The sequence below is a fragment of the Catharus ustulatus genome, chromosome 4 (genome assembly GCF_009819885.2).
Source record: "Catharus ustulatus isolate bCatUst1 chromosome 4, bCatUst1.pri.v2, whole genome shotgun sequence".
NCBI lineage: Eukaryota > Metazoa > Chordata > Aves > Passeriformes > Turdidae > Catharus > Catharus ustulatus.
Window position 1 is genome coordinate 69,580,335 of NC_046224.1, and position 17,627 is coordinate 69,597,961.

Sequence of the window (17,627 nt, forward strand, 5' to 3'; positions counted from 1 at the left end):
TGCCACAGGAGCGCCGAGTCGCGAGTGGGGGCAGGAGCGGGCGGCCACGGCCAGCAGGAGCCGCGTGGGGAGTGAGGGAGTTGCCACATGCCCCGGCCTGGGCGCGAGCAGAACAAGAAGCCGGGCGGCACTGCCCCAGGTGCGGGGGCAGGGGGAACGAGAAGCCGAGCAGTGCCAGCCCTGGCCCGGGCGCGTAAACGAGAGTAGAGCGGCCCCGGACTGGGGGGAAGGAGAAGTGCGAACCCGCAATAGCCCCGAGCCAAGCAGAGCCTGCCTGGCGGCGGCATCAGGCCAGCGGCAGTGCGGCACGAGCCCACCGGCATCTGGACAGCGGTGGCGCGGCCCAGGTGGACGCAGGAAAGCGGTGGTGGCAGCGCAGTCCAGGCGGCTGCGGGAAAGCACTGAGGCGGCGCAGCCCGGGCGGCTGGGGGAAAGCCGCCAGCATCATGGCAGCGGTGCCGCGGGGGAAAAGCCTGGGCAGGGCATGGGCCTCCCAGAGCAGCACATGGCTCCCAGAGCGCCGGGGGACCGTGGGGCTCCTGGAGGTGCATGGGTCTAGCAGAGAGCCGGGGTGGCACGGGAAGGGAGGGAGCGGGCTGCTGCAGAGGCCGCGAGCCGTGGCAGCCATGAGCCCCGCCTCGCCAGCTGGCACCAGGAGCAGACGGGAGTGCCGAGTGCCGCGCGGGGAGGGCACTTGGGGCTGCGTTTAAAGGCTACGCCAATCTCTGAAAAATGTTTGAAAAATGAGCACCTGCCAGTAAACTCCACAATTGCGAGATTCCGTTACTAATTCGTTACTTTGTTGCGCGCAGCACGGATCTTAGCGGCAAAAATGAAAGTAGGCCTTATAGTCCAGAGCATCTTATGGTCGTAAAATTACTGTACCTTTTGTCACTCACTGATCATAGAATCATGGAATGGTTTGGATGGAATGGACTTCATGTAATTCCAACCCCTCTGCCATGGGCAGGGACACCTTCCACTATCCCAGTTGCTCAGAGCCCCATCCAGCCTTGGACACTTGCAGGGATGGGGCAGCCCCAGCTTCTGTGGGAAACCTGTGCCAGGGTCTCACCAACCCTGAGTACAGAACTTTTTCCTAATATCTGCTCTAAATATTTTCTTTTCTGCTTCAAAACTGTTCACTTTGTCCTGTCACTATCTGCTCATGTAAAAAGTCACTCTCCCTCTTTTTTTACAAGCTCCTCCAGGCACTGGAAGGGCCACAATGAGGGCACCCCAAAGCCTTCTCCTCTCCAGGCTGAACAATCCCAATTCCCTCAGCCTTTCCTCCCAGCAGAGCTGCTCCATCCCTCTGATCCCTTGGTGTCCCTGCTCTGGCTCCAGCAGCTCCCTGTCCTTGCTGTGCTGGCCCAGGGCTGGGTGCAGCCCTGCAGGGGGGTCTCAGCAGAGTGGGGCAGAGGGGCAGAATCCCCCCTCCCCTGCTGCCCTGGGGCTCTGGGTGCAGCCCAGCACAGGGGGGCTCTGGCTTGGGGCAGGGCCAGCTCTCACCCACAGCACCCCCAAGTCCTTCTGCCAGGGCTGCTCCCTCTGCTCATCCCCAGCCTGGATTGATGCCAGGGCTTGTCCTGACCCAGGGGCAGCACCAGCACCTGTCCTGTTAACCCCAGGAGATTCCCATGGGCCACTTCCAAGAAAGAACAGAATTTGTTTACAGATAATTTGTGACTCACCCCAGAGCAAACATCACACTCAGCACCTTGCAAAGTCACTCACCATTTGAAGCCTTTGCAGCAGCAAACCCAAACCAGCTCCAGAAAGTGCAGCCTGTGCTCAAAAGGAAACCAATCTGCCAGTGATGCTGTGAGCTCTGTAGCACTGTCAGTGCCACCTGTAAGGTGTTCTCTGTGTGTCCTGAGCCCTGCCTGCTCTTCTGACACCAAATCTGCAGTGGCAGTGCATCCTCCATGAAGTGCCCATTTGGCACTGAGGTGCTTCTCTTGCACTGGTACAATTCTCATTTAGAGTCAGATAAAATTGTTTCCATGTGCAGTACAGCAGGTTCTTCTTTAGTTTACATAAAATATCACTTGTGTCTGGAATGTCTGTTCATGTCTGTCTCTACTTGGTCACTTCTAGGCAACAGCTTCTGGCTTTTTAATGGTTTGGGGTGGTTTCTTGTAAAGACATTGCCTTCATTCATTGTTTTCTCCTGAAATAAAATCAAAATCCCTTGGTTGTGATTTTTGCCAAGATACTCAGAGCATTTTTTCCACCAAGTGTATCCTGAATTCCGCAGGTGGCTGAGACACAGTTGGGATACAGGTCCATAGAAACAGGACAAGCCCTGAGCATCAGCTCTTGGAGCTGTCCCTGTCACAGGTTCTCCTTGCTAAAGGTCACTGATGGAGCCAGTCCTGTGTCCAGGATGTGCCCTCTGGGGCTGCTGCTGCCAGCCTGGCCTGTCCCAGGCAGTGTCACTCATTGCCAGCTGCAAGCAAGAATTAAACCAGCCTGGCATTCTCTGAGGCACTGAGCACAGAAGCAGCGAGAGCTCAGGCTGGGATTGCTTAGGGATTGCCTGGCCTTGGCATCAGCATTAGACCCTGAGCCAACCAGAGTGAGGAGGAAATGTTTCACCCTTCCCTGGCTGTAGGGATGCCAGAGGTAATCCAAGAATCACAAGTTCTAAAGGAAAAGTTTATTGTAAAATTTAAATCACAAGATCAGAGAAGCGGTGAACAAGAGCAGCACAGAGGCAGAGGAAACAAAGCACTTCCAATCAACTTCTGCCCTTGGCTAGGATTTCCTTGCAAGCCAGAGCTGCTCCTAAGTCCTGAGACTTCCTGTGGCTTTCTGGGTTTGATGGGGTTTGTGTAGTTCCACAGAGGCCCCAGGGTGGCTTCCCCTTCCCACCCCTCTGGTGCACAGCTGCTGCCTCTGCTGCCTGCTGAAGGCTCCCAGTGAGGGCCAGTGGCTCCCAGGGAAGAGGCTTTTCCTGGCCCTGCCTTCAGGAGAGCCCACTTGAGCCCAGGGGGCACATTCCAGCAGCTGCAATATGAAACAGAAGGGCAGAAATCTATAACACAACACAGAATGTTCTCCCAGCCTCTCCAGTAAAGTGATTGCAAGCAAAGAGCCCCTCCAGCTCAGCTTCCTTCTGGAATAACTCTGCACATCCTGGGCTCTGACACTGACATTGTTCTGCTACAGCTCCATGTTCTGCCTCTGTTCTTTGCAGATTGAAAGTCAGGGAAAGAAGTGCAAATCCATTTCCAAAGCATCTTGATGAGAGCAGTCAGTGAGGGAGGAAGGCCTGCTGTGAGGAACATCAAAGGTGCTTTCAAGTCAGAAAGAGACAGCTTTTCCTGTAGGATTCCCTTTTCCCTTCCAATGGCCACAACATGCTGGGTAGAGATTGTTTGACAGAGCAAATGTTTTCCCAGTGTAAAACCAGGCCAGCAGTGTCACTTCCTCAAGGACTTCACAGAGCTTTCTCCATCCTGCAGCTGATGGAGAGAGCCATGAAAGGCACCAATAAAGAAGGAATGATTCTGCCTCCAAGACACACTAAGAAGGAAAATTCTTGGAGTCACAGAAAGGCCCAGGTGCCAAGAGCCACTGAAGCACATGGGAGAGCATTGGTGACATTCCCTGTCTGCTGATCACAGCTCACTTTTCCTGGTGCTCCCTATTTCTGCTGTTGGCTTGAATTTTCCTGAGCAGGAAAAGCTCTCAGGAATCATTTCCTCCTGTGCACAATCTCCAAGGAAAAGAGGGCAGGAGCATGGTGTGGCCATTCCCTGGGGGTCACTCTCACACTTCTCACCAGCTCCTTCACAGCTCACTGTGCCTTTCATTGTTCTGTTCTCTGTCCAGCTCAGCTTCTCTTGGGACTCTGCTCTTCAGGCTTTCATGGTCTCTGCTGCTCTCCATCCTGTGCCCTTTCCCAGCAGATCCCAAATCTGACCCTCCTTCCCTTCCCCACACAGGACTGGGGCTGATTTTATGCCCAGAGCTGTGCTGCTGTAGGATCCTTTCCCTTCTGCTGATTCCCATTTCCCCCACAGGCTCTGGGATCCCATGTGCTCATGGAACAGTCTGGGACAGCAGAAGGTTTACCCACACCCACCCCTGACTTTGTCCTGTCCATCCTGGCAAGGACTGGCCTTGCCCTTCCCCACCAGATCCCAACCACAAATCTGTGCTGCCCTTCCCTTGTGGCTGCAGTCAAAGCCAGGCTGTGACCAGCTGGGGAAGGGTCTCCTTGGGCACAGGCAGGGCTGGGAACACTGGGCTGTGCATGGATGTGACTTGCAGAGGCCAGGATCTGGTTGGGATCAGCCCTGGCCCCAGCCTGGACTCCTCTCCCCTGGCACTGCCTGCCTGCAGGTGCCACCTGTGGCATGAGACAGTCCCAGACTGCTCCTGTGTGCCAGAGCCAGCTCTTCCAGAGGGGATCCAGCCAGGCTCACACAGCATCAGGGAAAGGCTGGGCTGAGCTTGGCCATGAGTCTGGAGGGGGCTGCAGGAGTCCCTGGGAGCAGAGATTGGGCAGGTGAAGAGAAATGAGACACATCCCATCCACGTTTCCTACGGGAAGCTGGGATAACATATCAGCCTGGAGCTCTTGTTTTTAAGCTCTCCTTCTGATGCCTTTTTCAAATTGTTACAGTTTTTCACACATGTTTTGTATTGTTTGGGTTCCACTACAAGGTACAGCTCCTATATTACCAAATCCAATGGTCACGCAGTCATAGTTGCTGTAATATCTGTGTATAGGGAACCTGATCAGGAGAGAAAAGCCAAATGTGATTCCATTCCTGACGTGTAGTGAAAGGCAGAGTGGCACCTGCTCAGCTCAGGTACTCTCCCTGGCATCAGGAAACTGCCTTGCTGCAATCTCCCTCCCAGTCTGCCCTTTTGATCACCACATCTCCACAAAAGTTTCTGGGCAATGCTTTCCCATGCAGAAACATTCCCCTGCTTTGCTCCCCTGCAGCCAATGGTGCTGCCATCACCCTCTCTCTTGTCCCTGCCTCCTGTCTCCTTCCTTTCCCCAGGGAACTGCATCCACTCCCATCCTTCCTTGCCCAGCACAACTACAGCTGTGTCCTCTCCTGCCATCCTGACAGGACAGCCCTGTGCTCCCTGGCACTGAAAGGCTCCCTGCCCTTGGCACAGCCATGTGCTCAAGCACCTGCATCTCCAGGAATCAGCTTCCCCCAAAGCACAGGCCCTGATCTCCCTTGGGCTCTCTGCTCTTTGCTCTGCCTTTGGCATTTTCCCTTCCCAGACACTGCATGGCAGGGACTTGCTGGAATGAGCTCACATGGCTGGGTCATGCTCCACGTTGTTGATCCACTTCCACTTCTGCTCCTCTGGAGAGTATCTGAGACCAAGTAAGTAGAACCCATATCGTGATTGGGTGTGAAGGTAATTCTGGAAAGGAAGCCAACAATGGGAATACAATGAAACAATGAAAATGACATTTTCTTCAGCAGAGGCACAGAAGTCTCAGTGCTAAACTCGCAGCCCATTTTTGTGTAGCATGTATCCAGGTACAACCACTCTACCCGAGGCTTCAGACATTATTTCTCCATTTATAGAGGCCCCTTATGAATAAAACAGAAATAAGTATACAACATGTGCTGCCATTATAGCAGTAATTTTTGGTTCAAGAGATGTGGGCTCAATACCTGGGGACACTTTTCCCTTCTAATGAGGGTGGCAAAGCCTTCTCAGCTTTTGTCACAGCCAGGGCTCTCACAAAGGAGTGTCTGTCCAACCTCCTTGTCCTGTGAGTAAATCCCTGTAGAACCCCAGCCAGCTGGGCAGGGAGTTTGCTCCTTCCCATGGCATCAGGCCTGGCCACAGAAGCTCCCAGGGCCAGCACTCCAAGGCCCAGGAGGCCTCTCCCTGGGCAGGGCTTGGCTCCCACTGCCAGCACTGGGGTGTCCATGGCTGGCAGCACGGCCCAGAGCCCAAGGACATGTGGCAGGAGCTGGCACAAGTGTCACTGCTCAGCCCTTGGCCAGGCAGCTCCAGCCCCTGAGCAGCTGCCCCAGCACTTGGATCTCACCAGCTCTTCCCTGCTCTCAATGATCACCAGGTCTGAGCTCATGGCAGCGCATTCTGCACGGGAGGAAATTCCAGTCCTTTTCTTTCTGCTCTGGAGAAAAGAAGTAGCATTTTCTCCCATGTTTTTTCCATGGTGGGGGACAGCCTGCAGAAGGGAAGAAGAGGTGTGGAAAATCCATGTTCACACTGACCAAAGGATGCCATGACAAAAGAGAGGTCAGAGAGACAATTGCAGGCCACACAAATGCCTGTGTGCTCCTGCTCAGAATTGGCACCAGAGCACCAGGGATCCCCCACAGGCTCTGCAGCTGATCCCAGCCCAAAATCACCAGGCAGGAGCCAGACAGGGAGCAGCACAGCAAACATGATCCAGCCTTTGCCATCCTTGCTCAGGCCAGACAGAGAAATGCTCAGGGCACAAAGCAGCTCTCCCATTGCCAGAGTCTGCTTTGCCTGATGCACAATTGGGCAGCAGAGGTGCTGCTGAAAGCACCAACATTTGTGTGCATTGCCAGGCAGGGCAGCAGCAGGAGCAGAGAGGGGGAGCTGGAAAGGGGGATGGCATTCAGGGAGACAGGGGCCTGCAGGAGACACTTGGGTTGGAGATCCAGCAGCTCCTAAAAACCACATGGAATTGCACTGAGATCAAAGGCTGGCAATGGAGGGGCCTTGGCAAAGCAGCACAGGCACATTGTCCATCCTGCTCCCTGCAGGGCTGGCTACCAGAGGCATTGTTCCTCCTGTCCCTGCCCTGCCTCACACTGCTCTGCTCTGGCAGCACAGAGGCATCACTTCTGCCCTGTGCAGCAGGAATGCAGAGCTGAGCCAGCCCTGCTTCCAAAAGGAGGTGCAAATGCAAACCCTCCATGGGCTCCAGAGTTTCTGACATGGCAGAGGGGTTGTTTGTTTTCCTTCTGAACAAATCCTCACACAGTTCCTTTTCTGTCCCCCCTAACAGTCCATCCCACAGGCTCCTGGCAACTCCCTTTGGAATGGACAGAGGATTGCCTGCCTGGTGCCTCTCCCTGGCTGGGGGTGACTTTGTTGAGCCCTCTTTGCTGGTGGGGGACAATGGTGTTGTGTCCTCTTGGCTGGTTTCCAATTTGACCATCTGGAAATAAGATCACAGCTTCTGCTTGCAAGGAATTACCACGATGCCACACACTGACAGAGCTCTGCTAGATCTGTGTAACCCCCCATCATCCTACACAGAATGTAAACTCTGCCTCTTTGCTCATGATTCTGCTATAAAAATCAATAAATGGTCCGGTCACGTTCCACTGGGTTAAAGGCAACTCTTTAGTTCATTTACACAACCTGTATCTTATTAATGAATTAGTTTCTCAATTTCCATCTGGATGTCAAGTTCTTGTCTATTTATATTTCTGGTAATCAAGGCCATACTGAACCCACAAAGGAACAATAACTAAAGCCACACCTGGACCCAAGTCTAATGACTTCCCATTTCAGTTGTAAAGTTAAAACCTGCATTAAATGCTAATTACACTTTGTTACTTTTTACTGCTTTAGAAGTTGATTTTAATTTCTTCAATTCTCCAGTGTTTGACACTTTATAATTGCAAGGCATTGTCAGATATCAACCCTGAACTATTGGCCTTGAACAAGAACAATGAATTGCCTCCTCAGCCCTATTTCTTAAGTTCCAAGGGGCCAAGGCTTTGCCATGTCTTCCCCATGTGCTTCTCTGAGCAGGGGGCAAACTCTGGCACTTGAGTGAGACTGGTTGTGAAAGCTTCTCAAGCTTTCTCAGCTATCAAAGGATGGGAAGAAGAAATGACATCTGAAATTTAAACTGATGTCTTGGAAAACATTCAGAGAAATTTTCAAATGGATTTTTTTTTTTCTGGTGGCGATAACAATATTTTTCATTAAAATATAATTTAACGATTTAGGTAACTTAACAAGAGTAATGAACTCAGTGCAGAGATTGAGGAGAAGGTTTTTACTAAAATAAGAAGCAAATAAATTCCTTTAAGTTCTGACTTCGATGCCTCTTTCCAGTGAGTTGCAGTTCATAAGTTTTGTAATATTTTGATGTCGCATCATGGCACCATAAGACAACATCAGCACCTTGAAATACTCTCAACGATGGCAATCACAAGACCAACAGGCATTATTTGATCTTGACTGGTTTCCTCAAAACATTTGTACCATAAATTCCTCAGTGTCTGCACATTGTCGTTTTCTCTTTTGACACACCATTTATTCTTTTGGAATTTTGAACATTCAAACCCATCGACTTTTCTGCAGATTTCCCCTTACATCCATGGTAGCCAAAAGCTGCTGTCCTTGACCTTCCCACCAGACTTCTGCCCCTCCTGGCTTGGGATGTCATGGCCTGGCCTCCAGGCAGTGGGAGAGAGACACAAATTGAATGTCCAGGCTTCCATTTTCAGCAGGGCTTACCTGGGACTGTCCAAGACAGAGTGAGGGCCAGCACAGCCAGAACCAGGACAACAACCAGCACAGCAATGTGTGCTCTGGAAAAAGGCCTTCTACCTGCAGAGGGACAGAAAAAGAAAGGTGTGGGCAACAGCTGGACAGAAGAACCTTCCCTCTGCATTTCAAGGTGCCCTTTTCAGGCTCACACTGGGACTCTGGAGATTTCCAGATTTCCATGCTGGAGCCAGGCTCAATGTCCTTGGTGCTTCCACACTGGCTCTGGAGCCCTGTGCTCAGGGAGCTGAACAGATCCCAACCTAACAATGGATTCAGGAGAGGTGAAAAAGCTGGAGAGTCATCATTCAGGAAGGGGGATTGGTCCAGCCTGTTTCAGGAAGCACAGAAGGTGCTCCAGATGCAAAGATTTCAGTGGGAATAGTTGCAGCCTAAATAAGCCCTTGGCTTTGCAGGTTTGTCATTCCTGCAGGATTAAAGCTTTCCTAGAGCAGGAGGTGGCAGCTGTGAGGACATTGTGCTGGCAATAACTGGGGAAGGACACATCCTATGTGTCAGCAGCAATTCCCAGCTGAAGATGGCAGATTCCTTGGCTTTGGTGCCCAGGGCAGATGGAATGCGGGCAGGAGCAGTGCCATGCCCAGCCTGATGTGCTGGTGAGCCCCAGACTCAGGGGGAGCCAGCAGTGCCCTGGCAGCCCAGAGGGCAAAGCCTGTCCTGGGCCATCAAACACAGCCTCAGCAGCCCCTGGGAGAGGGGATCATCCTGCTGTGCTCAGGATCCCCTCTATGGGATCTCCTGGAGCCCCAGGGGCACCTCTGGGCCTCTTGGCATTGGACACCAGCTGGAAACAATCCCCATAAAGCCACTGGCTCCTGCCCCTGCATGGCAGAGAGCAGAAGGAGATGGGCAAGGGGAAAAGTGGGAATAACTCCTGGGCTGGGATAAAGACAGTTTACTAGAAAAAGAGAAACCTGCATGCAAGCAAAGCAAAGCAGGGAATTCCTGCCCTCTTCCCATGGGCAGGCAGGGTTCCAGGCAGGCCCAGGAGAGCAGGGCTCCAGCACAAGTGACAGTGACTTGGGAAGGCTGAATTGGACTGGAAAACTGCCAGGCTGTGTCACTGAGGTGACTCTGGCACTCAGTATTTTGTCTGGATGGGAGTAAGATGCACCATCCATCACAGCTGGGTGCTATTTAAAGAGCACTGGCTTGTGACCTGGAAGGCTCCTCTGGGATCCCTGATGCCAACACACTGCATTTTCATCTATCTGGTGAAATTAAAGGCCATTAATTAGACTGAGTTTAACAGTAGGGAAACATTTAGGACTCATGAAAATTAATTCAAACTAAATATCAATGAATATTCATGCTCCAAACCTGTCTCCCAGATCCAAGGGAATTGGTTGCTATTCTCTCCCAGTGAAGCTGCACTGAGAACATTTTCTTGGTCTTCCAAGATTCTTGGTGTCATTTGGTATCAGAAGTGTTTTCTGCAGAGTTTTTTTGTGTAAGGCCATTTGTGTCATTGAGTTTCTAAACTTAATTTGCATTATTCACTCAGAATCTGGGATTGATCATGGAAGGGTCTCAAGTTTGGTCAACTATCAAAGGATGGAAAGTAACAAACATAATCATCTGAAATTTCAAAATGATTCCTTGAAAATTTTCAAAGGAAATGCCACATTGCTCTGATTTTGATTTCTTTATTTATAAATTTTTTTCATGCAGATGGTGATGTTTACTTTCTCTAAAATATCATGTGTTGTTATAAAGTGAGTATGCATATAGAAATTGAGAACAAGGCTTTGATTTGAAGAAGGTGACACAACTCCATTTAAAATGTCACCTTGAAATTTGCTGTCTTTACTCTTCATTACAGTAATCTCACGACCATAAGGCCCCCGGACTATAAGGTACACCCCCCAGGACGTCGGCAAATTCGCAACTTTGTAGATCATAATGTGCACCGGACTATAAGGCGCACTTTGTTTTTAGTGAGGATTCGTGCCATGCGCAACAAAGTAACGAAGCAGCAATGCCTCCCTGCCAGCGCTGCTCCATGCCCCCTGCCTCTCTGCCAGCACTGCATCCTGCCCCTCGCCTCTCTGCCAAGCACTGCTCCAGCCCCCCGCCTCTCTGCTCTGAGCTGCTCCAGCTGCCATGCTGTTCCGCCGCGCAGCTCTGTGGTGCCGCCGTGCTCTTCCCTCGCTCGCTCAGCGCTGTGCCATTCCCCTCGCGGCTCCGTTGTGCCGCCATGCTGTTTCCCCGGCGGCTCCGCCCTGCCACCTGTCCCCTCACTTGGCTTGGCGTTCCTACTGTCCAACCTGTCCCTCACTCAGCTCAGCGCTCCGCCGTGCCGCCTGTCCCCCACAGCTCGGCACTGCCACCGTGCTGTTCACCCTCGCGGCTCCGCGGTGCCATGGTGTCGCCTCCCCCCTCGTGGCACGGGACTCATTGGTGCTCGCAGCAGCTCGGAGCGTGCAGTGGTTCGCGGTGGCTCGTGGTGGCTCACGGTGGCTCGGAGCGCCACGGCTTCGCAGCTTCTGCGGAAGCCTGCTCTCTCCCTCCCCGCGCTGCCCTGGCGCTCCGAGTGCCCCGTGCCGTGCTGGGAGCCCTGCAGTGGCTCGCGGTGGCTCGTGGTGGCTCACGGCGGCCGGAGCTCCCCCCGGCTCGCAGCTTCTGCAGCAGCCCGCTCTCTCCCTTCCCGCGCTGCCCTGGTGCTCGAGTGCCCCGTGCTGTGCTGGGAGCCCTGCGCCTCCCTGGGCTTTTCCCCCCGCGCTGCCGCTGCCCCGATGTCAGCGGGCTCGCGTCGTGCCGCACTGCCCTGATGCCGCCGGTTTTCCCCCCTGCCTAGGCTGTGCCACCGCCGCATCTTTCCGACCATGACAGTGCTGCCCCAATGCCATCGGCCTCTGCTTTGCTCAGCATTGTTGCGGGCTACACACTTCCAGTTGGCATATTTCACAACTTTGTCCATTATATAAGGCATACCGGACTGATAAGAGCACTTCCGGGTACGGGGTAAAATTTAAGGCAAAAGGCTGCACCTTATAGTCGTGAAAATTACTGTATTTTAAGATTGAAATACAAACCCATATACCAATTAAAAGTGCAATAGGCATTATCTGATTTTGTTTCTTTAAAACATTTCTATAATAAAATTCTCACTGTTTGAACACTGTCAGTTTCCTATCAGATTTTGTATTTTTTTTGGTTTTGTTTTGTTTTCTTTGTGTTTTTTAATTTTTAAATATAACCCTTCAAACCCGGTTCACAGACACATTTCCTCTTACAACCATGGTTGGCTGAAAACTGCCATCCTTTACCTTCAACCAAACCTCTGTTCCTCCTGGCCTTGGATGTCATGGCCTGCACCTCAGTCAGTGGGACAGAGACACAAATATTGTTTGTTATTACATTTAGAGCACTTACATGGGAGCATCTGAAAACACAGCAGTGAGGAGGAGCACGATTATCTCAGTAACCAGGACAGCAACTCGTGGTTGTGGAACAGCAGCTTTTTTCCTAGAGACAGACAGAAAAAAAGGAAAGATTAGGGGAGCAGCTGCAATAAAGCCCCTTCCCTCTGCATCCCAAGGTGCCTTTTCAGGCTCCCACTGGCAATCTGGAGCCTTCCAGCTTTCCCTGCTGGAGCCAGGCTCAATGTCCTGCTGCTTCCCCACTGGCCCTGGAGCCCTGTGCTCAGGGAACTGAACAGATCCCAGCCCAGCAATGGTTTGAGGAGAGGTGAAAAGCAGGAGAGTCCTCCCAGCCTGGATTGCACAAGGACACACAGAGGGTGGGTGGGTGAGAGAGGGGCTGCCTGAAGGGGAGGGGGCTCAGTAAGGGGCAGCTGAAAAGGGCTGCTCTGAGAGATTGGCATCCAGGCAGGATGGGTGGCTCTGCAGGAAACATTCAGCAGAGAAGGGCATGGTAGGGAAGATGAATGAATCCCTTGTGCCGGGATTGACTGAGTAAGAACTGGGCAGATCTGTCAGTTCAAGGCAGCTCCTTGTGAGAGCCTCAAGAACTGTAAGATGTATGGCCTAAATACAGCATGGATATACTGACAAATCCCAAGGGATATCTGCTGGGAGATAATGCTAATGTTGTTTTTTCACCCCACTCTGAGAGCTCTCTTTCCATCCAGGCACTGGCAGGTAACAGATCTGATGTGAATTCACAATAAGAAATAAAAAGAAAGTTCTAGAGGATCTCTGGGAACATCAGCTCTGCTGTCCTGAGCACACACCAGCAGAGTGGTTCAGGTTTGAATTGAACTTTTCACATCCCCAAGTCCAACTCCCTACTCAGGTGTTGGCCAAAGCAGGATGTCCAAGACCACAAAATAAGACATGGGATGTTCCATATTAATGTAACGCTCAAAATCATCCAGGTATTAAGCACTGAGCCCCCTTGGTTCAATCTCCACACAGAGATAAAGTTTTCTGTCAGTTTAAATGAATTCTTCTGGCTTGTGGAATTAACATCAGTGATGTTCAATTTGTGAACACTGCATTGGATTCACTGTCAAAGCAAAAATAGAAAATTAGAACAAGAATAGAGATGGTAAAAGGATGCCATGACAAAAGAGAGGTCAGAGAGGCAATTGCAGGCACACGAAATGCCTGTGTGCTCCTGCTCAGAATTGGCACCAGAGCACCAGGGATCCCCCACAGGCTCTGCAGCTGATCCCAGCCCAAAATCACCAGGCAGGAGCCAGACAGGGAGCAGCACAGCAAACATGATCCAGCCTTTGCCATCCTTGCTCAGGCCAGACAGAGAAATGCTCAGGGCACAAAAGCAGCTCTCCCATTGCCAGAGTCTGCTTTGCCTGATGCACAATTGGGCAGCAGAGGTGCTGCTGAAAGCACCAACATTTGTGTGCATTGCCAGGCAGGGCAGCAGCAGGAGCAGAGAGGGGGAGCAGGAAAGGGGGATGGCATTCAGGGAGACAGGGCCTGCAGGAGACACTTGGGTTGGGCATCCAGCAGCTCCTAAAAACCACATGGAATTGCACTGAGATCCAAAGGCTGGCAATGGAGGGGCCTTGGCAAAGCAGCACAGGCACATTGGATTGCCTACCTGGGAGCCTCTCCATGGCTGGGGGGTGACTTTGTTGAGTCCTCTTGGCTGGTGGGGGACAGTGGTGCTGAGACATTTTGCCTGGGGGAGGTCAATGCTGTGGAGTCCTGTTGGCTGCCTGCTGTTGGACCACCCAGAAATCAGAATACAGTTTGTACTTGCAAGGAATGACCCCTGTGGCACACAGTGTCAGAGCTCTGCTGCACCTCTTGGGCTCCCCCATCACCCAACACAAAATGCCAACTCCCCCTCTTTGCTCATTCCCTGCAAACAGCCCCCAGAGCTGCAGCACACACCAAGGTGTGGCCTTGGTTCCAAAGGGCCAAACTCTGGAACTGAGCCAGAACTGCTCCAGCCCTTCCCAGAGCAGAAGTGGATGTGAGCACAGCACACCCAGATCCACAGCAATGAGAGACAAATGACATCACTGCACATTTTGTGCTCTATTCAATGCAGCTAATTTCACCTCCCTAGGTTGTCCTATTTGTTTATTCTTTGTTTTTAATTTGCCCTGTCTCTGGTATTGCCCATTTGACACACATCAGAGCACTATCAGAAATGTTCCCTGTACTCTTTGCCTTGAAATACAAAAAGCAATTACCCCACCTAAGCCTGCGTTTTACACCAAACACATTAAAGGTGTTGACAATTGTTCACAACTTCTGAGAAGTTGGGAGACTCTGGGATGTGAGTGGGGTTGGTTGTGGAAACCTTTCAGACTGACTCAATTGTCAAAATATGGAATGAGACAACAAGCAATATCTGACATTTAAAACTTATCCCTTGAAAATTTTCAAATAATGTACCACATGGCTCTAATGCTCTAATATGTATAAAGTTTTTCATGGAGATATAAATTTTTTTTTTCTGTGGAATGAATGCATCTTTCTAGGTAGCTCAGATATTGTCATGAGATCAGTGATATCCATTCAGACACTGAGCACGAGGCTTTTCTTTCAGAAAGGTGACAAAAATTCCTTTAAGGTGTAACTTTGCCATCTCTCTCAAATGAGCTTTTATTCAGAATTATTTTCAGATTTTTGGTGTCACACCTCAGTACCATGATAGAATATCATCAACTCAAAATATTCTCAAGGATAACAATCACATTAAGTATAAACATTATCTGATCTTGATTTGTTTCTTTAAAACATTTGCATCGCCAATTCTGCAGTGTTTGAACCTTGTCAGTTTTCAAGTGGGTTTGGATTTTTATCTGATGGATTTTAAAACTTTCAAACCACTTCCCTTTTTGTTTGTTTGTTGTTTTTTCTTCCTCTTACAGCAATAGTTGGCTAACAAATGCTGTCCTTTGCCTTCACACCACACTTCCACTGCCCTGGCTTTGGATGTCCTGGCCTGCACCTCAGTCAGTGGCACAGAGACACAAATTCCTGGCCAGGGTTACATTTTTAGCAGGACTTACCCCTGAGTGTCACATACAGGGCTGTGACCACTACGAGGATCATCACAGCCAGGACAGCAGCCAGTGCAGCAACTCTGGAACTCAGAGCTCTGGAGCAATGGCTTTTACCTGGAGAGGAGCAGAAACACAGATCTGGGCAGCAGCTGCAATAAAGCCCCTTCCCTCTGCATCCCAAGGTGCCTTTTCAGGCTCCCACTGGCAATCTGGAGCCTTCCAGCTTTCCCTGCTGGAGCCAGGCTCAATGTCCTGCTGCTTCCCCACTGGCCCTGGAGCCCTGTGCTCAGGGAACTGAACAGATCCCAGCCCAGCAATGGATTTGAGGAGAGGTGAAAAGCAGGAGAGTCCTCCCAGCCTGGATTGCACAAGGACACACAGAGGGTGGGTGGGTGAGAGAGGGGCTGCCTGAAGGCGAGGGGGCTCAGTAAAGGGGAGCTGAAAAGGGCTGCTCTGAGAGATTGGCATCCAGGAAGGAAACCAGCTCTTTTCTGGAAGGTAGGGATAAGTATTGGATAAGATTTGTGCACAAAATAATAAAGCAGCTGGCAGCCATTTCCTAGAAAGGCACAAGAAGAGATACATAAAAATGTTATTGAAACTGTATAAAAACTTGAAATTATAAGGAAAGTGAACCTTCCAATCAGGTGACATCTACTGTGGTTCTCTGTCAAGTTAACTGTGAATTCACTTGTTGAAAGGGGTGATAAAACCTGTTTCCTGGGGTGTTCATAACTCCACATGTCTAAAAAGCCATGCAGAGGGTTCACAATTTCAGCAGAGAGAATTACTGGATATCAAGGAGTAATTTCTGTCAGAGTGAAAGAAGGAATAGAAAGAAAGAAAAATGAAAATCAAATACAGGAACCCATTGTATGAAACCTGATTTTTGAAAGATATTTTTATGAAGACATTGCAAAACCAGTGCAAACATTTATGCAATAACTTTAAAGTAATTACAGAAGGATAAATCCTCAGTTAGAGTTCTGCAAAGTGTTTGATCCTAAATCAGACTAAACCTGTCCATGAACCATTTCACACCTGTGCATTACACCAGCAGTTGGTACAGCCAGAGCAGCAGGAGGAGCCCTCAGGCAATGCCTGCTGTGCTCAGGGAGCAGGAACAGCTGTGCACCAGATGCTGCAAACTCCAGCAACAGCAGCCACTCCATCCTCAGCACTTTGCTGCAGGAATCTCAGTCTGCTGGGGGACACCAGGCCTGGAGCAGGAGCAATGGATGCTCAGCTCTGGAATTGTCTCCAAAATGGATAAAAACTGCTCCTCATATCACACCAGAGACACTGCCTCACACTGGCACCTTAGCAAGAGAAAAGTAGATCTGATAACAACTTGTCTTTGTAAATATAAACAACCCTATCTGGACACTGCACCTGCAGTTTTCCAGCACTGGCCCTCAATGCTTCCCTTGTGCTCCAAGGAACTCTCTCAACAGATGTGGGAGAGAGAACTGGAGAATGCAAAGAAAGCTCAGTGCTCAGCACTGGACCTACCTTGGACATCAGGGACCGTCTGGATTCTGGGTCTGGTTGGTTCAGGCAAGTTCAAGTCAGCATAATGAACATTTTCTGCCATTCTTGTTCCACTCCCTTCTTTCCTCTCTCAGCTGTTCTGAGAGTGATGCTCCTGGGCTGGGTACAACTCAGAGCTCCCTCCTCTTTCTAGAACTCAGCAGGAAGTTCTTCACTCTTCCGGTCATGCAAGAAATTCTAATGAAAAGAGAAGTTTATTTCTTCATCATATTTGGATGGCACAGGGTTTTATGCCAGTGACATGAGGAAATATAAGCTCATGATCTCCTTGAAGTCACTTCTGTTGGGAAGTGCTTCTGGCATTGGAAGTGTCTTGAGTTCCCAAAGCTTCACACACCCACACACAAGCAGTGCTTTGTGTTTTGGAAAGAAAAGCTTTATTCCATGCAATGCAAAGGAGATGAACTGTACAGGGGCCCAGCACTCAGCCCAGGCAGTTGAGTGGAGCTCTCTGGGGCACCCAGAGCACATCAATAGATCTGCCCTGTCCTGTGCTCAATCTCCAAGGAAAAGAGGGCAGAGCACGGTGTGGCCATTCCCTGGGGGTCACTCTCACACTTCTCACCAGCTCCTTCACAGCTCACTGTGCCTTTCATTGTTCTGTTTTCTGTCCAGCTCAGCTTCTCTTGGGATTCAGTTCTTCAGGCCTTGCTGGCTCCTTTTTTGGACATAAACCTCTGGTGTTTGGGGATTAATTCACCTGAGCAATACCATCCATTTCACTCTGGTGGTTTGCACAGTAACTGCTGTACTTACAACAGATCCGGGCTGTGCTGTGTGTTCAAACAGCCTGAGGAGCACAGCCCTCTCCAAGTCATCATCTGGGCTCTGTGTGAGGCTGCTGAGGAATTCTGCAGTGCTTTATCCACAATAAACATCCTTCTGGACCTGGGCAGGAAACCTCAAACACAAAACCATGGGAATGGGGGGTCACACTTTAACCTTTCACTGCAGTCTCCAGTTGCCTTCATTGTCAAGGATTGTGAGCACTGGTGAGGTGCTGAAAATCATCTCCAGGTGTTTATGGTTACAGTTTATAAAGAACCATGTAAACTTTATACTTCCATGAGTATAATTTGAATTGCAGTTGATTTTAGCCTTTGTCTGC

General features: G+C 50.5%; 1 protein-coding gene across 1 annotated transcript; it reads right to left on the reverse strand.

Annotated features, from left to right (window-relative positions):
• Nucleotides 1-286: 286 nt before the first annotated feature.
• LOC116995626 lies at nt 287-16,593 on the reverse strand. Its single transcript, XM_033058482.1, is given in 8 exon segments — nt 287-555; nt 8,470-8,558; nt 11,892-11,921; nt 11,923-11,963; nt 11,965-11,980; nt 13,549-13,669; nt 14,975-15,082; nt 16,481-16,593. Coding segments are annotated over 8 exon segments (756 nt in total). The 5' UTR covers nt 16,563-16,593.
• Nucleotides 16,594-17,627: the final 1,034 nt, after the last annotated feature.